The 22,387-nt window shown below is 46.5% G+C and overlaps 1 protein-coding gene across 3 annotated transcripts in view; it reads left to right on the top strand.

Moving 5' to 3' along the window:
* The first annotated feature begins 1,404 nt into the window (after nt 1-1,404).
* The window catches only part of Dok5 (docking protein 5), a 136,916-nt gene continuing 115,933 nt past the window's right edge, over nt 1,405-22,387 (top strand). The window contains exon 1 of one of the 3 annotated variants that reach the window (XM_006235673.5): nt 1,405-1,786. In XM_006235673.5, the coding sequence (XP_006235735.1) occupies nt 1,721-1,786 (66 nt within the window). In that variant the 5' untranslated portion in view covers nt 1,405-1,720. The remainder of the gene's footprint in view (nt 1,787-22,387) is intronic. The other 2 variants (XM_063284407.1, NM_001109344.2) reach the window with 2 other exon arrangements.

Below are 22,387 nucleotides of genomic sequence, written 5' to 3' on the forward strand. Positions count from 1 at the left end.
GAACGGAAACACGAAGACAGAGCAGATGGTTTACAATATAGCAAACAGTTCTCCTCATCGGCATCTCTGTTTTCTGGTTGTCCCAATTTAGCCTCAATTCTATGACACATTCTTGGGCGATTTCTCTTCTTTGACTGACTAATACCCATCCAGCCAGGATGACTAAAATGAGAGTCCCCACAGACAAAGGAAGTCCTGTATGATATTTGAGATAAGAGGAACTCGATGTCATCAGATCTAAGGACCTGTGAAATAGATGACTCTTTCTCTGTGATTCTCACTGAAGGTCGCCCAGCTCATTAGCGCTGACTGGGGTCACCTCTGATGACCAAGAATGATCTAGCTTTTAAGTAAAGGAAGATCAAGACCTACTTTGGAGATCAAGAAGCAATCTCATGCTTATGACATCAGTCCTACATGGTCCCGTCAGAATACTCAGCGCTTTGTCCTGGCTCTGTGCTGGCCAGCTGTGGGACAGTGGGCAAGTCCCCAGGGACTGCCTCTTCTCAGCTTCCGGTTCTGCAAAACCTAGGTGCTAGGTTTCTTTTCTTAGAAAAGCTGGGACAGAGGATGTTAGGAGAGAATCTGCGGTGGTCAGCTTAAGTTTGCGGAAGGAAGGCAGAGCAGGCAGGCTCAAACCCTTCCCATCTCTGCCCATCTTACCGTTCTAGGAATATTTACAAGCATCCACCATGTTTACCAGGGGCAGCTAGATTGTCAGGTTATGGAAGTTTACGTGGGAGCCTGGTAATTACACAAAGGGGCCACACCTTAATGGGTGCAGGGGAGCTGAACAAAGTCAATGCACACAAAGGACAGAGCAGCGCCGGGTCCACGCTTGCCACCTTGACAAAGTCCCAGGATTTATTGATCATCTATACAGAGCGGAGGGTTTGAGGACAAAGCAGCGACAGGCCAAGAATCAGCTCTGGGGAAACTTACAGTCTTATTGAGAAGACAGGGCTCAAACCAGAAGAGGGACAATTGATACAAGCTTAGAGCTTGACAGCAGGGAGCCCTCCTGGAAGAGCTGAGCATAAGCCTTGGAGATGGCTCTCTCTTTATTCGTAGAGGTCACAGGTAAACCATTCAGCGCGGTCTCCCTGGACACACCCTTAATTAGCTCTTATGTGGAAAAGATGGGGCTGAAGGAATGGGGTTGGGGCACACACAGCTATTTTTTAAAAAAGAGTCCGATGTCCTTCTCTCTAAAAGACAGACAGGAGCTGGAACCTCGTTGGATGTCTGTGCGCAGGGACGCGCAGCCGCCCCTGGGGAGAGGAGGTGGGATCAAGGCGGTTGGGGGCCAGGTGGGCGGAGGCCGGGGGAGGGGACCGGTGCGCTCCTCCTTCTGGGCCATTTCTGCTTCCTCCTTCCTCTCTTTCCTCCTCGGTTCTGGTGCTTCTCCTCCTCCTCCTTGGGGGCTAGAGCGGCTCCTCCTCCTGGCAGGCTGCCGCCCAGTCAGCTGACGCCGCGCTCCAGTCTCGCCTCCCGCCGCTCTCCCCCAAAGTGGCTGCTGGGCGCCGGCGGGCCGCCCACTTTCAGGCTTTGGGGAGACAGGGAAAGCGATGTGCGCCTTCTGACGTCTGGTTTCACCGCATCACCTTGTCAACTTTCACTCCCTTAGTCTCTGTCCAGACCCTCCCCACATCCCTCCTCGAAGCCACTCAGGGTGCCTGCCTCGCGCACGCTAGGGCAGCAGGGTCACTGTCTGTCTGGGATGGCTTCCAATTTTAATGACATAGTGAAGCAGGGGTACGTGAGGATCCGGAGCAGACGCCTAGGGGTACGTATCATTCTTTCCGTGATCCTTGTTCGCGACTTCAGGGTCTGTGTCTGCGGCCAGCATCCCGGTTCCTGGCGCTGGAGATCTGCTTGGTGGCTCTCTCAGCCCATATCCCAGGCTACCGCGGCTGCGGCGCTAACGCCAGCATCCAGTGTGTCACGGAGCTATCTTTATCTCTCGGATGGCTTGACTTTCTAGCGGTGGCTACCGGAGCCCATTGACTCGGAATAAATATTTCCCGGTAGCCATGGGTGCTGAATCTGGAAAGCATGGCACAGTGCTGAGCTTGCCGGATGTCCCCGGCCGGCATCCCACTCGCGCCAACTTAACTTTTCCAGGGGATGGATGGAGGCCAGGACACAGGGCAGATACTCTGACTGGGGATCAAGGTCAGTGACTATCTGGCCCCAGGGACTCTGCTCTGCGGCTCAGGTGTTAGCAGAGGTGGAGAGAGCTCTTTTTGGACAGGGGACATGGACAGGGACAGGGCCAACTCCCTGGTAGAAGACCAGATCTGAACTCCTCTACTCTTGAGCCTGGGCAGTGGGTTTCTGATTTTTAGACTTCACCTTCTGAGTCCCACTGGACGATCATGTGTGAAGCCTGCGTAGAGCTTCTGGAATATGAAAGAAAGAAAGAAGAATGAATGAGCGAATCCCAGTGGCTCTCTTCTTAGTGCTGCTTTGCTTTTCTCTTGTTGGGGGCACTTTAGGAGAGAATCATCCTGCCTCTCTTTGGGTTTTAAGTGACAATACGGTCTTTGGGAGGGGAGGATATTGGAGTATGTATACATATATATATGTATATGAATATGTGTGTATGCATATATATGTATATGAATGTGTGTGTGTGTGTGTGTGTGTGTGTGTTATGCTACCCCATTTCTTCTTTCCATGTGTTTAATACCGTGGCTGTTTTTGTTGGTTTGTGTTTGCCAGAGGCTGGGGGCAGGATGGTGATGGTGGTGGTGGTGGGGGTGGTGGTGGTGGTGGTGGTGTAGTGGTGATGGTAGTGAGGAGGAGGAGGAAGGGCTGAGACATAAGTTTACTTAGCAAGGAAAGCTAGTGTTGGTGAGAATGCCAATGTCTCAGTTAGACTGAGTGATCCATTGAGTATCTTTGTCCACAAATACATTGTATCTGTACCAGTTTATTATATGGTTTCTGGCTTTTAAAAAAATGTGCCTTTAATTTGACTAGGAATAAAAGAAATCTCTCAGTAGTAACTGTGGCTAGAGAGGAATGTCTGCCGGGCAGAAACAGCCTGGATTGTTATAAAACTCTTGCCTGGTTCCTTTGGCCTATTTCTCTCTTTGCTTCCTGACCGCTGCTGGTTACTATGTTTGAACAGTGGAGTTTTCTCTTCTGCCACTGTTGTAAACACAGCGAAGGAGAAAGGTAACAAAACTAACCAACTTTACCAGATCCGCTACAGTTTCTGTGATGCTCCCTGGGCTCCTCAGCCCAGTGACTTCCATGTGGCGAGGAAGAAATCCTAAGTGTGTCACACGTTTTATTATCGTGTGGTGATCATGTATCACAATTTTAAAGCGAGTGTTAGAAAGCCACATTCTAATCTTGCATTTACTCCGTCATGTCAGTGGAAGGGATTGAGTCCAGACACTCATTCTGGGATAGAGAGCATTCCAACAGGAAGGGGGGCATACATTATTAATGCACAGAATATGAATTATTCATGAGGATCAGAGTTGATGCCAAACCCTGACAAGGGTGATTTATAAGGGAAACTGGTTAACATTACTTTCAAGTCCTTTTTTCTGTATTATTATAATTGACATAATGTAGTCTTGTGTGGATCCCAACAAATTTTGGATAGACATTAGAGGCAAAGGGAGAGGAAAGAGAGCCTAGTTTGCATTTGTTTTACATTTACAGTATTTTGGACAGTCCCGTCTCTTGAGACATTTTGGTCATCTTGTCTGTGTTTCCTTAAATACACACAAGAATATTCACTGAATTATGGTAATCCCGCGCAGTAGAAAAGTCAGTTTACAACCATATAAAGCGGCCTTATTAGTCAACCCTTGTTCTACCAGTAGTAGATCAGTCTGTTAAGACACTTTTATGTTAGAATTCATAAAGAAGGCCAATTCCGTTGTCGCCAGAGCCGAGTGCCAACTGAAGTGTCAGTAGATTTGCAAAGGCGGAGGATTCTTGGGGGAGGTGACAATAAGGACCCAGTGTCCGAGGTCAGGAATGCTGTTGGTGCTAATCTGGGCTGTATATAGCATGGAACATGTATATTCTGGGCACTGCGAGTCCCAGAGAGCTAAGGCAGTGGCTCTGGCAGACTCAGCAGACAGAGAGTATATGTGGACACACCCAGTGACCATACAGGGTGAGAGATGACCTTGCAACTGGTAGGTAATATGACAATGGCTTTATTAACGGAATCCAGACAAGCGTCTGTGGAGGAGAGACATGTCTGGGAGTATTTATAATTAAACAAGTAAACCGAATTTCATGGTAAGCAGCTGTTGTGTCAAAGAACATCCCCAGGTTTGGGAAAAGATAAGATAGGAATGGATTCTGCCTGGTTGACTCATTAGGCCTATGACCTTTGACCTTCTGGGGCTTTGATTTTTCCAATGTCTGTACAGTGTATGCTGTTTATCGATGTTCTTGTGACATCGAATAAGATAGTGTCTGTGCCCAGGGAGAGTACATAGCATTGATTCTCATAGCAGTTTTATCTCTAACACGATCAAACATGAGCTGAGAGTGGCAAGGCTTCTTCTCAGGGTGTGATTTCCTTACCCTGTATTCCGAGTGTGTCCAAAGGCAGATTTTGTCATCGTCGCTATTTAAATTTGCTTTGTGAACACATCAAAACATGAAAGGTGTCCGTACTTCTGGAACCGAGTTGTGCTTTGATGTGTGTATGTGTGTGGTTTAAACGTTTAAATTTTTATCTTCGCGCGCCTAGTGAAATTATTATTATTTTTTTTTTGAGGCAGAAATACCTTGCTTTGGGTCTTTTATTTGGATGAGGGTTCTTATGAAAGGTTCGTGTGTAAATATATATTTAATATAGCTTATAATATAGTTGTGTAAGTAAGATAGGAAGCTATGGTTAGGCACTTTGTCAATAGACAGGAAGTGAACTAGGAACACCCCTATTCAGATGGGTCGCAGATCGGTCACCTTCAATGAAAGTCCTAATCTTTGCCCCGGGGGCAATCAAAGTCAGTGTAAACTGACTCTCTGCTTTGAACATCAGAAAGCCAAACACCAAACAAAATTCAACTCATTTAATGGAGACGTCTCTGTGTCGTCTCGTCCACACTGGCTCCTCCAGGTCTCAGGCTGTGCCCCGGGTACAATATTTGCTCAGGAATGTTGATGTTTCTATTTGGGGAGTTATGGGGAGGAGGGGAACGGCTCTCTATAATTATCTAATTCTCAAAAGACACTGGAGATTTCTTGGATGAGTGGATGAGGCGGTGCCCGCGTCATTAACCCGCTATGTGTACTATTCAGATGGGCTGCGTTTGGACCTTCATTTGGTTTCTTTCTTTGCAACGAGGAGAATTTTCTATCTATAATTATCCTGACTGAGCCACAATGCAACTCTCAGAGGTTAAATTTAGACCCATTTTCCTTATTGTTCCTCAATGGCTTCATGTTTAAATAACCTTTCTTTGCTTATCAGCGCGGGCCCCTTGAGCTCTGCTCTGGCCGGTGCTCCACTACCCACCTCCCCATCCGAAAGCCTAGGACGTCTGGAGCTCAATGCACATGCAGCCTTGGTGGACTTACCCTTGTCTGCTATTTCTAGAAGTAGCTTCTCCCTCGCCACTAGACAGCATTTTGGTTGCCCTGTCAAAAATCAATCCTAAGCCAGAAACCAAGCAAAACAGGCACCATGTCTCCCCCTTCCCTGCCTCGTGCCACGGTGGCCATTCCATCAAGAGGCTGGGTGAGTTCTATCTAAAGTCTGACCGTCTCCTATCCGCTAAGCACCCAGTGGTACCACTCTGGCTAATGCCCCGTTCTTTCTTCTTTGTAGATTTGGAGTAACCGACCTCACCAATCTACATCTTCATTCTTATTCAACGCCATCTCCTGAACCATTGGGTCTGCCACTGACCAGCCTACCTGTGCCTGTTCTAGCTCCTCCCACCGCTCATGCTCCTTCCCTCCTCTCCTTGGCTCAGCTCCCACCTTCTCAGCGAGACCTTTCCAAACATCCCTGGTTTTTCCTTCCGACTTCTGTATCCCTAGACTTTTTTCTCACCTCCCTGTGCATTTTAGGCTGTATTCTTGTTGATTACTTGTACCCCACCCCCCGCCAGGGGACATGGGACACCCATGGGATTTCTCTCTCCTCTCACTACAGCCATGTCCAGAGTAGACACCCAGTGAGGCCTTGTAGAGTCAGCGGATGGAAGAAGGTTCCTACCGCCATTTCCTCTGATAGAAGGGGGCATTAAAAAAGTCCCAGTGTGATGACCGTGACTTGGCGTGAGAGTTAAAATATTTACCGGCCTGGTTGTTCCGTAAGAGTAGAGAGACTCTTGATATACACATAGTACGTGATCATCATAAGGGGCTCAGCACCGTGCTTAGCACAGAGAAAATTCAATTAATATTTATTACCGCCCTGTTCTCGGCCCCACAATTACTGCGGGCATGAATGGCGGTCCTTGGCTTGTCATTATTTTCCCAGCCTTACTGCGCTAACTCATATCTTCAAAGCAATCGCTGTTTAGGTAGAAAAGCACACTTAATGCCTATGGGGTCATTTATGTGCAGACACCGATGCTGGGGACGGAAGGAGCATTCGCTTTTATAAGACTTTCCACCTTCTCTGCATAAGAGTCCATAATGCCTCTGAAGGGGTTGCGCTTCTCCCTGAAACGCCACTTTAAATGAACCTGCCGGTCCAGGACATCTTCCTCTTAATTTAGCTGTCTTGAAAAGCAGGCGGGGAATGGACAGACTTTAGGGAGAAGCATTTCCTCTCTCCTTCATTTCCCTGTTTTACTTGATGCAATCTCCCATTGAGGATTTCCTATTTCATTTATGTTTTGAGATTCTGATTCGTTGGTTACAGTGCCCAGATACATTGGATGCTTTTCTCGCCCCTGTGACCAAATGCAGGGCAGAGGCAGCTTAAGGGAGTGAGGCTTTCTTCTGGTCGGAAGCTACAGTCCACCGTGGCAAGGGAGGCATGGTAGTTGGGGTGTGGCAGCCTGCAGTAGCAGGAGCCCACAGATGCAGTTTTAGGGGTCATGATACTCTGTCAGGAAGTGGGGCTGGCCTATATCTATCAGAGGTCAGCCCCAAAGGTTTTACAACCTTCCCAAATGATGCTCCAAGCTGGGGCCTATGGTCTTATTCATGAGTCCGTGGGAGAAGTGTCACATTCAAACTATAATACTTGAATCAGAAGTATCATCCTACAAAAGTATACCGACAGACTAGGGCCATCTTGCGCCATTCTTGTGTGGACCGAAGTAAGCTCACACCAGAGGCAACGCCCAGTGAGATACATGAAGTACTGTTTGCCCTCCTTACAGGACAGAGGGGTCTTGGGTGAAGTCTGTCGGCCTGAAATGAATGCCCAGGTAGATGCACGGTGTGGTGAACACCCTTTCATGTCCTGGCTCCATTCAACTCAGCCTCACCGATGTGATTTCCACACCGGCACTAACTTTCCAGCCGATCCGTGGGTCCTCGTGGAGGATATGATTAATTGTGCGTGTATTCTGCATTTAATTATCATCACCCAAATTGACTTAGCAATGAACGGCCAACTTAATGGCATTGTATGGAGACATAAACCAAATTACGGATACGATGATGTCCCAACATCTGCCAGTGTGGTTTTTAAATTATCCTCATTGGGCGACTAGCAGTGTATCCTTTTAGGCAGCCTGGGACGTTTTGGTGAGGAGCCCCTTACCTTTGATACCTTGAGTTTCTTTCCCATGTGAGATGCATCTGTGGCCACTACTTCATATCTGTCAGACGTCCAGCTCCTTAGCGTTGAGCTTGACCCAAACCACTGAAAACGGGACCACTCAGTCCGACAGAAAAACACCTGTGCGGCTAACTGGTCATTTATACGTTCACAGCGGTCCGAGGTCAGCTGCTGTGAATGAACGAGTCAGAGACGGAAGGGAAAAGATAGCCGGGGATAGCTCCTTTTCCCACACTCGTGGAACGCAGGAGACTGTGCTCCTCTTACTCTAGAATCGTGGTCCCAGCTGGATGAAGACTAAACCTTGGGGGAGACTAAGCTGTGAGAAGTTGAGGCGTCCTCTCTCCCACCCCCACCCTTGTGAGATTCAAAATGAAGTTGTGAATTCTGAAATGCCACGCGATGTATTTGAATGCAGGGATTAAAATAGAGTCTTTCTAACGTGCAGCTGGGCGATGTTTGGGTAGGGATTTGGAAGCCAATTTGGGGAGCATTTGTGGGCCCTCCTACTTTCCTAGAGATCCTCGACTCTGGCTAGGTATGTGTTGAGCTCGGGGGCAGAGTTCTCAGCCAGCCTTAAGGGACAGGATTTGGCAGGCTTCTTTGTGATGACATGTCATACCTGTGAACCCTCTTGCCCTAGGCTGATCCCAGACCGTGTCCAAAAGAATCATTTGTTTTCGGTGGAAACTTTCATTTTTATGTAATTGTAGGCTCCCACGAAGATGGGGGCGGGGAATGACACATTTGGTTGAGAGAGGACCGTGCTTGCAAGAGGGAGGACCTACATGTGAATTCCCAAAACCCACACGAAAAAGCGAGGCATCTTGTCTCAGGCTTGCAACCCCAGCGTTCTGAGGTGGCGGCTGCAGGCAGGGGGAGCCCTGAAAGCTCACTCGGTGATAAAGTTCCAGGCCAATAGCAGGGTTCCCTTGCTTCCCTATGCTCACAAACTCTTGACGTTATTAGTGTGCTCTCCAGTTCTAGAACTCGGTCACTTCCCGAATGTTTGTAAGTGAAACCGTGTGGAATCTTTGGGGATGGGCTTGGTTTTACTCACAGTCATTCTCTGGGGGGTTGTGTGGATTTCTCAGGGTGCTGCTGGATGCTGGGTGGTGCTCTATGGTGACTCACTTGATGGGTCACAGGTCCTTTGAACCTTTCACCTGTTGAAGGATATCTGGGTCCTGTTCAGACTGAGCTGTTAGAGAGGGATGATGTGACATTTGTGTGCAGGATTCTGTGTGACTGTAAGTTTTCAAAACCGCGTTGAGATACTCAGGAGCGCCCTCGCCTGGCTGGGCGCAACTTGTAGGGTTAGTTGCTTAGAACTATTCGGCAGTGTTCTTGAGAGCAGAAGAAAATGGAATGCACATACATGTTTGTGTGTGTGTGGTGTGTGTGTGTGTTTATTAATGGTGTGTGTATGAATGACGTATGTGTATGTGTATGAATGGCATGTGTGTATGTGTGTATGAATGGCGTGTGTGTATGAAGGGTGTGTGTATGTATGAATGATGTGTGTGTGTTTGTACGAATGGTGCGTATTTGTGTATGAATGGTGTGTGTGTCTGTGTATGAATGGCGTTTGTGTGTGTGTGTGTGTGTGTGTGTGTATGAATGGTGTGTGTGTCCGTGTATGAATGGCGTGTGTGTGTGTGTATGTGTCTGTGTATGAATGGCATTTGTGTGTGTGTGTGTGTGTGTATGAATGGTGTGTGTGTCTGTGTATGAATGGCGTGTGTGTCTGTGTATGTATGAATGGTGTGTCTGTGTATGAATGGCGTTTGTGTGTGTGTGTGTGTGTGTGTGTATGAATGGTGTGTGTGTCCGTGTATGAATGGCATGTGTGTGTGTGTATGTGTCCGTGTATGAATGGCATTTGTGTGTGTGTGTGTGTGTGTGTGTGTGTGTGTGAAGCTGGCTTACTTCTTAGGGGCTATGATTCCAACAATGGAAGTCTGTGCGCTGAGAACAGAAAGAGCCCGGTAGCTTCTTCAGTGCAGAGTGCTGCATGGCTTAGAAACTCCAGCCCTATGCTGGGGGTCTGGAGGTCCCTGGAGAGATACTAGTATCCAATCCAAGTTGGAAGGCCAGAGAAGCAGGAGTCGCCTGGTGGCAGTAGGAGAGGCAGCAGCAGTAGCTACGTCCCCATGTGTAGAGGACGAGCAATGCAGGCTGCAGGCCAGTCAATGGCTTTACCTTGAATCTCCAGCTGGAAGGTGCTGGCTTCCTTTAGCCCGTTAGACCTGTCTGGAAATAGACATGCATGTGCATGTGAATTCACACGTGTGTGTGCATGTACGTGTGTGCATACACACACTCACACGCAGGTGTGTCTCCTAGGCTGTTCTAAGTTTTCTCCAAGCACCAAGCAGTCTTGCTATTTTTACATTCACTCCAACAGTGTCTGAGTGACCCGATTTCTCTGCAGCTCCTGCAGGAGTGGATGCAGCCTTTAGTTTACTTCTGGCTATCCTTGTGGGTGTATGGAGGCATTGCGTGTGGCTCCCGCATGCATTTCTCTGAGGGACAGTACTGTTGATCTCCTAGTCATGTTCTCCTTTGCCATTCATGGACACGTGTAAGTAGCCCGCTTGGCTTGTCTTCCCTCCGTCAGGTCTGGAGAGATCTTCATCCACTCTAGATACAAATGTCTTTTCAGACATGTGGTTTGCAGATGGTCTCTCACAATCTACTGTGTTCCCTTTCATCACCAGAGCCTTGTATTGCTTATCTTAAGAGTGTGTGTGTCTTGTATGTCCAGGTGTGTGTGTGTGTGTGATTACTATCTTAAGTGTGTGTGTGTCTGTGTGTGTATGTATCTGTGTTTCTGTGTCTCTGTGGGTGTGTGTCTGTGTGCCTCTGTGGGTGTGTGTCTGTGTGTCTCTGTGTGTGTGTATCTGTGTGTGTGTCAGTGTGTCTGTGCGTCTCTGTGTTGATGTCTCTCTGTGTCTGTGTCTCTGAAAGTGTATATCTGTGTGTGTGTCTGTGTGTGTGTATCTCTGTGTATGTCTCTGTGTGTATGTGTCTCTCTGTCTCTGCATGTGTGTATCTCTGTCTCTGTCTGTCTGTCTCTCTGTCTGTCTGTCTCTCTCTTTCTGTGTGTGTATCTGTGTGTGTGTCAGTGTGTGTGTATCTCTGTGTATGTCTCTGTGTGTATGTGTCTCTCTCTCTGTGTCTGTGTCTCTGCATGTGTGTATCTCTGTCTCTGTCTCTCTGTCTGTGTGTGTGTGCGCATGCGTGTGTATCTGTGTCTCTGTGTGTGTCTCTGTGTGTATCTGTGTGTGTCTCTCTGTGTGTATCTCTGTGTGTGTCAGTGTGTCAGTGTGTCTGTGTGTCTCTGTGTTGATGTCTCTCTGTGTCTGTGTCTCTGAAAGTGTGTATCTCTGAGTGTGACTCTCTGTGTGTGTATCTCTGTGTGTGTCTGTGTGTGTCTGTGTCTCTGCATGTGTGTATCTCTGTCTCTGTCTCTCTGTCTGTCTCTCTGTCTCTGTCTCTCTCTCTCTGTGTGTGCACGTGTGTATCTGTGTGTGTGTCTGTGTGTGTATGTCTGTGTGTGTGTGCGTGTGTGTGTATCTGTGTGTGTCTGTGTGTCTCTGTGTGTACATGTGCCTCTCTGTGAGTCTCTGTGTGTGGGTATGTGTCTGTGTGTCTCTCTGTGTGTGTATCTGTGTGTGTGTCAGTGTGTCTGTGTGTCTCTGTGTTGATGTCTCTCTGTGTCTGTGTCTCTGTGTGTGTATCTCTGAGTGTGTCTCTCTGTGTGTGTATGTCTGTGTGTGTGTATCTCTGTGTATGTCTCTGTTTGTATGTGTCTCTGTCTGTGTGTGTGTGTGTGTGCGTGCGTGTGTATCTGTGTTTCTGTGTGTGTCTCTGTGTGTGTCTGTGTATGAGCATATGGAGGTCAGAGTAAACTTGCAGGAGTCAGTTTTCTTCTTCTATCCTATGGATCCCAGGATGGGATTAGGTCATCAGGCCTGACAGAAAGTGCCTATCACGCAATGAGCCATATGGCCAGCCCATAGGATGGTCTTTCATAGGGCAAATTTTACAATTCAGTGAAATGCAGGGGAAGGCTCATTTTTATATATGGATAGCCAGTTGCTCGAGGACCATCTGCTGAAATGTCTGTCTTCTCCACTGGGCACTTATTGGGTCCTTTCCTGAGTAGTCTGCCCTGTGCGCTCTTCTGTGGACATGCAAGCACACCTCAGGACGTCTATGCGTGTCTATGTGGCAGCTATACAGTATAGCGAATGGCTCTTTTGCCAAAACACAGTTAACTGCTCTTATTTCCTTTTCCTTCAGTATAAAATTTAAAATAATGTCTACAGATAGGAGGCCTAGTGGGAGCAGCATGTTTTTCTTACACATCTTTGTGGTATGCACTTTTTTTTTTCCATGATGGGAATAGAATATATTGGGTACTCAAATTCTTGCTTTGAATCTCAACCTGGCCACTTACTGATTCTGAAACAAATCATATAATTTCTCTTTGATTTATCCTCTTTTGATACAAAAGTAAGCATAATACTATTCTTCGTGCCAAAGAATGGTCTGTCTGTCTTACTCCAGGGCCTGGCTCACGGTAGGTACTCAGTGAATACTCGTTGATTTTATCCATCTACTTCCTTCCTTATTCAGTTATTTAGACTATGTGCACAGGTGTTTTGCCTGTACAGATGCCTCTGTACCATGACGTATGCAAAACAGCACAGAAGTCTTGGAATTTTTCTCCAAAGTAGTGGAGAACACAATATGGTTGGTGTTCAACCCCAAATGAGGCCTGACAACTCTTGGCTTATTGTTCATTTTGAATTCATAAAGTGACCTCCTATTACAATATAGAAGAAGTGGATTCTGAGAAATACAAAAGGAAAGCAAGATGGTAAGGCCAGGAAGGTGAAAGAAGTGTGTGTGTGTGTGTGTGTGTGTGTGTGTGTGTGTGTGGTGTGTGTGGTGTGTGTGTGTGTGTGTGTGTGTGTGTGTGTACACATGCATGGGTGTGCACGTGCCACGTCATTGCTGGGAGGCGGTGATAGTCAGAGGAGACTTTCTGCTGTCGCGTTGTTCCTCACACTGCACGTGGGCTCCGGGAATCGAACTCCGTTCTTTAAGCTTGTGCTGCAAGCGCTTTTACCCACTGAGCGTTTTGTCAGCCTGCTCTGCCACAGGTTTAAAATAATCAGCATCTTCAGCTACTTCTATTTTTCCCGATTAAGCCATGAAGGCTGGTATGTCTGGGCCGGTGAAGATGAATGGTTGTCAGGAAGCTGCTCTTACAAAGCCAAGCACATTTACAAGTTGTGTGGATAGAAAGGAGGTTCCACCAGATCATACTGGGGCTCTGTACCCAGGAATGACCGTCAGTTCCCATTAATATAAGGCTGTGGCTCAGTGTGTACTTCTCCCCCAAAACTCATGCACGGACGCACGCACGCATGCACAGATGTGCACACGCACACACACTCATACATACTCATGCATGCCTACACATGGACACACATGCATGTACATGCATGCAAGTGCACACACACACACACACACACACACACACACACACACACACACACTCATATTTAACCATTCTTTGGTTCAGTCCATCCCTCTGGAAGTCTAGTCTGATTCCGCCAAATTGATCCTTTAAAGTAAACCAAATCCTCTCTCATCTTTACTTAAAACTCCCAATTCTCTCTCCTTCCATATGCCATCAAGATGCTGCGTGGACAGACATGGTGGCCTTACCTGCCAACTGTCACCATGTATCCCTAACATCAATTGGGAAAACCCTCCTTGTGCCTGAGGACAGCAAACATTCTTTTCTGCCTTACTTCCCTTCGTTTCATTTCATTAGCAACCGCTTCTTTCCTCTGTTCTTGGTTTCTCTAACTCCTCATCCCGATGATCCCAGCTGTCAAGCCACTGGGCTGTGATGGCGCTCCTGACACCATCCCTACCTCATCGGGGGTAGACACTCACATGGAGATATTCAAACAATCGAAGGTAAGTGGCTTTCGGTTTTGTTTTTGCATTTGAAGCGGGAGAGACCACGTCACAGTTAAGGTTGCTTATTCCTGCCCAGAACCCAGGTACAACTCCTAGCATGTCCACTGAATGGCTCAAAGCGACCTGTAACTCCTACTCCTGGTGATCCAACTCCTTCTTCTGCCCTCTGAGGCACTCATATACATGTGAAACTCACATAGGTGTTCACATGCACTCTCGAGAATACACACACACACATGCACACATACACACATGCACACACACACACACACACACACACACACACAACCAATCTTTTTTTAAAAAGCATTTTAAAAAAATCCCTTGGCACATGAACCATTTGAAGTTATGTATAGCCACAGACGCTCATTCCTGGCAACTGTACCAACACCTCACATATAACATTTCCATCACTGTAGAGAGCTCTGTTGGACAGTGCTGTCCTGCACCATGCCTGTCTAACACTGATGGATGGCTTAAATGCTCTGTTTTGATGATTTTTAGCTTCACTAAGCTGGGAGCTCCACAGGGGCTCAGCAGGGTTGGCTCTAACTTCTTTATTCCCATGTCGTCCCTCAGTAGCTAACCGTTGAAGCAGTGAGTGAGTGGAGGATACATGGATTGAAGAATTCTCTCTAGCGCTTGGTGTTGCAATTTGCCCCTCAGTGTCCAGCGGGGGAGGGGTTCAGAAGGACCAAGCACTCCACAATTCTTCCCATCCGCTCTCTCCTCAGTATTCTGGTTGGAAAAGACTCATTCTGCTACCATTATCACCTGGAAATATTTAAGCCTTCCATGAGGCTGGCCAAACTGCAAAGACTGACCACGACTAGCCTGTGTCACAGCGTGCCGCCAGGACCATTCCCCAGTCCATTCATGAGAACTCCAGTTAGGTTAAACTCTGTGAACACGCGTAGTTGTGTGTGAAGTACACGATCTTTGGAGACCTCAGAAGAGAGTGTCCAAGGCACTTTTCCCTGAGACTGTTCCCCGGTGTGTGCCTCGATGCCCGCCTGCTTCCTAAGAGGAATTGTCCACAGCTTGGTGAATAACTGAGATGCTCAGGCTCAGGCTTGGGCTCTTGGGGAGGCCTTGGGAAACACTGGGTCCCCGCCTTCAGGACCCAGCTGTATGAAGGTCTGTGGTTTCCCCCTGTATCTGAGTGTTCTCACAACTGAAACAGCTCTGCCACTCTGGAATCCCCGTGGCTATTCGGTCCTTCTGATCTCTGTCAAAAGACCTCAGAGGGGTGTGGAGCAGAGGGTGGGTAGAAACTTCACAGGGGAGGGAGAGTGGAGGCTCCCAAGGGTTGAGAGCAGACAATGGCCAGGTAGACTGCTGTGCCAGCCTGCATGTTAAGGAGGGTTTCTACTCTTTCTGAGGTCTCCAGACAGCTTTCCTCGAGGAGCATTTTCCTGTCCAGATGATTGGCAGGTTCACTTGATTGCCTTTTAGGGGAGAGAAACGATGGTATCTCCCCCCCCACCCCCGCCCCCGTTCCACCCAAAAGCCCCCAGCTAGATGGTGATCTCAGGAGATTTAGATAGCTATCTGTTAATGGCTTCCTAAGCACTTCAGAGCTCATAGCTCCACTCTCCGCCCTTTCTTCTGACCGATCACAGACCTGCAATCAGGTTTTGTCTTCACATTTACTGGTCGTAAGGAGGAGTCCAGCCCCAACGGCCTCCAAAGCGGCCATCAGTTAACAAGCCAGCTTATAGTTCTGGGATTTTTGTTAAGATGGAAATAAAAGGGCTCATTTTGTTTTCTGTGTTTGTTAGAACACACCAGTCTCTTTACGGGATTTATCTTTATAGAAGCATGGTTAAATGCATTCGTGTGTGTGTGTGTGTGTGTGTGTGTGTGTGTGTGTACACATTCGTGTCACGGTGTGCCTATGGTGCCAGAGGACAACGCCCAAGAGAGATGGTTCTGTCCTTCCACCTTGTGGATTGCAAGGATCAAACTGAGGTCATCAGGTTCGTGAGCGAGCACCTCCCCCCTCAGCCACACCCCTACCCCTCCCCCGCAATGCAAGCATTCGTCTATTCAAACGAGGAGCATTCTCGAACTAGTTTGTTACATTGACGTGTGCAGGGAAAATGATCAGTACCAACTGCTTTTCCTTTTGAGGAAGAAACAATAGGCAAGGCTTCCATGTGTGGTGCCTGGACCTCTCTGCTGTCATTCCGAGCCCGGTCACAGTACCTGTGGATGGATATTCACAACAAGGGATTCTGCCTTGCTGGGAGCCCAAGAGAAGGAAGACACTGTGTCCAATCAGCAGCCCAGCCACTGAGATGAGAGAATTCGAATTGTTCTTTTTCTATTCATAACTGTAGGCGCACGGGGGGTGCCTCTGTCTTTCAGGGTGAAACTTTAGCACCTCCCCATAGAGATGGGGTCCCAGAAGTATGCTGACTGCAGGAGGTTTTGATATAGATGAAGGGTTTAGATGTAAGCATCCCCCAGGCTGCCGGGGCTGACTTTTAAGGAGATTGGTCATTTTGGTTTAAAGAAGTTCTTTCAGCATATGGAAGTATATTTCTGGAGTTAAATTCATTTTAGCGAGGGAGTCACACACAGGATCAAGTGTGCGGAAGGGAGATTGGATATTCTGTTGGCCTTTAATATTGGAGCTTAATTTTCAGAGATTTCTAGATGAAGTTGAATAACATAAGATGAAAAAAAATGTATTGGTCCATCGCTCCAATATTAACTCAACAAATGGGTCAGCTCCCCGAATGCGAAGGTCACATGTTTCAGAGAATCTGTAATTTTGATTTTAGATTAGCGTCAGGCACATGAATTCAAAAATAAAGGTTCCCATTTTATCTGCTTCAAGGTTCAAGCTGAGAATTATGCGGGCACGTGATTTGAATGCCGACAGAGAACACGAGAGCTATTTTAAAGGGCTCTCTCACACACGTGTCATGAAGATTCTACTAGGTTTCAGGATGATAGGAGTTCAGGTTTCGAAGTTAATGAAAAGGACGTTAGCAGGAACTGGCAGAGTTCATAGTGATTTATATGAATTGCTCTAGACGCTGAGGTTGTGTGTGTGCGAGTGTGTGTGTGTGTGCGAGTGTGTGTGTGTGTGTGTGTGTGTGTGTGTGTGTGTGTCTGGGTCTGGGTCTGGGTCTGTGGTGTGTGCGCGCATGACTGCAGTTACCAGTGGAGCCCAGAAGAGGGCATCAGATCCTATGGAGCTGGAGTTACAGGCAGTTGGGAACCACCTGACTGGGAAGCTAGGAACGGAACTCTGCCCCTCTGCAGGCGCTCTTTACCTCTGCGTCCTCTCTGACCTGTTTCTTCGCCAATGCCTTTGCATTCACAGCTCACGTTCACACCTTTGCAGCGTCTTCAAAATAAATATGACCATGTGTTGAGACGCGAGGACTTTTAGTAAACCTGGTTTTTTCAAGAACGCATAAAAAGTCTCTGAGCGTGTGTCCGTGTAAGAGAGGAGGGCGTGCATTCATTCGTATATTGGTGTTGTTTGACAAGACTGCCCACCATGTCACTGATCTTTATCTATCTCTTGGGACCTTGGACAGGGACAGTGCATGCTCTCCCTTAGGTAACCCCCCAACCTCCATTCGTCACTCTCTTTGTATGCTTTCCTTAGCAGGAAAGGGGACCAGTCACCATACCGACTCAGTGTAAAACACTTCAGCTCTCTTGATGACCGAAAACAAACTTTTATTAGTTTATGTTCAGTGGCACTGTCAATGCTGTTTTAATCGAGAGCGCAGATTTCAGCGAAATCTCTGCCAATGTCATCAGTCGGAGCACGGGAATGTCTCCATACACAGTGGGCTCACCAAGGGCGCCATAGTGGGTCCAGACGACGTGGGAGGGATAGCTCGGGTGTGGATTCACGTGCTCGTGTAGACAGAATGTCACGGCTCAGGAGTGGGTGTGCATTTCCCTTGTTAAAAATTATATAAACCTATCACACCAATACAAAAAATTATTTTAAGTCTATCCCTCATCTCTCTCCTAAACATTAAAACAATCAATACGAGTAGAAGGAGCACATATGTAAAATATCGGCTGTAGCAATCTCTGTCTGAAAGTGTACAGCCCGTCTTCCATACCGTTGGCTTCTGCACACATGGAGTCAACCAACCGTGAGCCCAGGATACTCACCTGACATCGCACCTGCTCTGGAAGGGCGCAGATGTTTTCACGTTGTTACTTCTTAAACAATTCCAGACAACAGCTATTTACACAGCATTTGCATTTTGCTCAGTACTAAGTGTCACCTGGAGGTGATTTGAAGTACCCCCGGGGGACGTGCACAGGTGGGATGCATGTTCTGCATCATTGTCATCTCAGGACATGAGCAACCCCAGAACTCAGTGTCTGCAGAGAGCCTTAGGACCCATCTGCTGTGAACACTGAGGGACAGCCATTGCTGTGTTCTGTTGTGAACGTTTCCGAAGATGATTGCATGACCCCCACGATTGTGTTTATGGTGCCTAGGGTGACTCAATAATTAAAGCATTGAGATTGACCCTCATGAGAAAGGAAACCTAGGCTGTTCGGCATTGCCGGTGGTTGTGCTATTTTCCTGAAATTGTTTGTGGGGCTAGAGAGTTTGGATATCCTATGTCCTTGACACATGCTGTGTTAGCTTCCTTTGGAGTCTCGGGCATCTAAAGTCCTGTCTGTGCTGTCTAAAGGGATCCATATTGATCCACCCCAAAGAAAGGCCAGAAATTAAGAGAAAAACCTCCCAGACCAGCGAGTTCATTCAAATTGAAGCTCTGTTTAGGGCGATGTGTTTCTCTTCTGGAGGCATCATTGGCATTTACGTGAGCATGTGCAGAACTGAATAAGACAAACGTTGGTATCATCCCTAACCTCAGTGGCCAACAACATTAATGCTCCCAACCTGCCGGCGAGGCTGACATCTGTTTTGTCTGCATCCCTGGGCAGGTAATATCACCAAGCCATCCTTATCATTGTCTTGTATGTTTTAGATCTTAGCATGAATCACACATGTGCACACACACACACACACACACACACACAGTGCTTTGGGACGTCTGTGTTATTGAACCTCTGTACATTCATTTATTTGTGATTTTCATTGCAATCAGAGAAAAATCAAGAACACACTTTGCCAGGGCGTACAGCGCCATCGATAACTGACCTCAAATGACCCCTGAGAACATTCTGGCTTCACTTATTCCAGAACCGGGAAGAAGGCATTGACTTATGAATTCCAGAAAATCCTGATTCCTGAGTGAACACCATTATTTCAGTTTGCTGGTTAAGCTTGCAGATGAGGGGGCCCTGGGTTTGGCTTTGTGGCTTAGGCCGTGGCGTGTGTGTGTGTGTGAGTGTGCACGTGCGTGTGCATGCACCGCAGGCTGGGTAGGCTCATTGGCAGAGTGTGCTCTGGGTCCGTACATGGTGAGCAGGCATCTCTGGCTCTCTGTGGGGTATGCCTGGCACTGTCAGAAACCACAGGAACCACAGATCAACTTAACAGTCACATGGCCAGCTACCGAATGTTCTAGCAGTTTATAATACCTAATGCACTTATCTGATACCTAAAGCACTTCATTTGTGGAGCCATAGACTCATTCATTCACTCACTCACTCACTCATTCATTCATTCACCCATTCACTCACTCACTTGCTTATTAATTCACTCAGTCACTCACTCATTCATTCATTCACTCATTCACTCATTCATTCACCCATTTACTCACTCATTCACTCACTTATTCACTCATTCATTCACTCACTTATTCACTCATTCATTCACTCACTTATTCACTCATTCATTCACCTATTCACTCATTCATTCAGTTATTCACTCATTCACTTATTCATTCACTCACTTATTCACTCATTCATTCATTCACTCATTCATTCACTCACTCATTCTTCTTTCATTTATCCAGCATTCTTTGTTCACTCCTATTAACAACTCAGATCTTGCTACCTGAGATAACTTAGACTCAGAATAAAGCAGCAAATAGATGAAGGGCAGGCATTGGTCCTGTAATCTACATTCATTTAACCAATCACTTTTTTTGTTTCCATAACAACTGATACAATTTTGAGAGGCATCTTATAATTATACAGTGTTCACAGCTCTCGGTCCTAAAATTAAAAGTTTACAAATGTTACACAACAAGAAAGACGTGCCATCACCTTCCTATCAGAGAGCCATTTAGTCCCCTCCAGGGTGCCATTAGTTCCCTGTATGTCTTCCCATCCACAATGCTGACTTATGTCAGTCTATCCATGCACACATATGTCTGTAGGATTTTACATGTGTGTCGTGTGTGCTCCATTTTCTTTAATGACATGTATCGATACACTGTACTTTCTCTTCTTCACTCTGCATGAATCTCTTGGTTAGAGATCAGCTCCTTCCTGCAACCAGATGCATAGTACTTAGCTATATTAAATATTATAGTATTTTAAATCTTTGTGAATGTCATTGATTTTCATTTTTATTGAACATGGCATTGGAGCAGGCATGTTTGTGCATAATTTTTTAATAACTGAAATTATGAGTTTAAAATGGAGTGACTTTTTATGGCTATTGGAAAATAATTTTTGAATGATAGCCTTGTGGTATTGATCCACACTGTGTTTGAGACACCTCTGTCTCATGCATAAGGAGAGATGCAGGTATGTGTTTGTATATATGTATTTTTGCATATGCATGCATGTATGTGTATGCATGTATGTGTGTGCATGTATTCATATATGTGTGTATGTGTGTATGTATGCATGTGTGTATGTATGTATGCATGTATGTGTGTATGTATGTATGTATGTGTGCATATGTATGTGTGTATGTATGTTTGCATGTGTGTATGTATGCATGTTATATGCATGTATGTGTGTATGCATGTGTGTATGCATGTATGTGTGTATGTATGTATGTATGTATGTATGTGTGTGTACCTTCATTTGTACAAGAAACTAAACAATGCAGAGCAACTCAATGAGGGACACTGGTGTGGAGGTGGGAAATTGAACAATGGGAACCAGACTGGAGAGACTTCTGAAATCATTTTTAATTTCAGCCTATAAGACTCTACTAATTTTTAAAAGCTTTCTTTTTTAAATTATGAAGTTAAAATTTAAAATTTGATTTGCTGTTATACTGCCATATTCCATATATGGTTTAAAAAGCTTAAGGTTTTATTTCTTAGGCTGGTACTGGGCAGTAGAGTACCGTCCATCTGGTGAAAGGTGACCATTGGAAAGCAGACACGCTGGGGTTGGCCTGGTGGGTATGAGCGAGCGCTTGTCACACAGATGTGGGGGCCTGAGTTCAATCCTCAACACTTACATAAAAGTCAGGCTGGTGCCTAGGCATCTACAACCTGAGCACCGTGGGAGGTGGAGACAGGAGGATTCTGTGGAGCTTGCCAGATGCTAGTCAGACCGCAACAGTGAGCAGACTCAGCAAGAAACTCTGTCTCGGGGCTGGGGATTTAGCTCAGTGGTAGAGCGCTTACCTAGGAAGCGCAAGGCCCTGGGTTCGGTCCCCAGCTCCGAAAAAAAGAACCAAAAAAAAAAAAAAAAAAAAAAAAGAAACCCTGTCTCAGGAGTGATGTGTAGGGGAATAGAGTAAAAGTGTCCTCTGGTTTCTGAACGTAGGTACACATTGCACACACACACACACACACGCACACACACAAACACATACACATGCACACACATTCACATGCACACACACTGACATGCACCCACACATTGACATATACATGCACATGCATACACAAACACACACATTCTCACACACACTCACATGTACACACACTCACACACATGCATGCATACTCACACACTTACATGCACACACTGACACGCATGCACACTCATACGCATACTCACATTCATACATACTCACTTGCACACATACAAATACATATGCACATGCAAGCACACTCACAAGCACACATACACACTGATACACATACATACTCACACACATGCACACTCACATGCACATGCACATACACATACATTCACATGCATGTGCATGTGCATACACTCACTCACACCCTGACACACACTTACACATCTATACATGTACATTCACACACACACACACACACACACACACAATATAGATGGCCTAGTTATGGGAGTTGAGCATTGATTGGCTCTAATTGGTGTTTTTGCCTGCTTCTTTGCAGATAATGGAGAAAGAGTATCTTTCCCCCAGTTGTCAGTAATTCCCACATCAGCTCCGTTTGCATGCAAATCTACAAGTTGATTTTTCTTTCATTTAAATGTTTTGCTTTTATTTTTGACAATATTTGGTGCAGGGCTGTTAAACAACCTGATATTTCCCAGCTATTGATTAGAAATATTTAGTGAGGGAGCTTGACAGAGGGGGAAGGTAGGGATGGGGCATTGGCTCATAGAGTCAGATAGGGGTTGGGGGGTGGGGAGCAAGGGTCAGCTTAGAATCCAGATGTTCTTAGTGTTAGGTCCAACATTGTAAGTTTAGAGAGACCTCCAGAGGGAGGCTCAGCGACTAGCTGGAACTATGTGGATGCCTGGAAGCACCCATTTCTCAAAGCCTGCAACCCAACAACTTCAGTAACGAAACGCCACGTCCTTTGGAGAGAGGGCGGCCGTTGGTATGGAGTGTAAGAG

This window comes from Rattus norvegicus, chromosome 3, assembly GCF_036323735.1.
Source record: "Rattus norvegicus strain BN/NHsdMcwi chromosome 3, GRCr8, whole genome shotgun sequence".
In the NCBI taxonomy this organism is placed as follows: domain Eukaryota; kingdom Metazoa; phylum Chordata; class Mammalia; order Rodentia; family Muridae; genus Rattus; species Rattus norvegicus.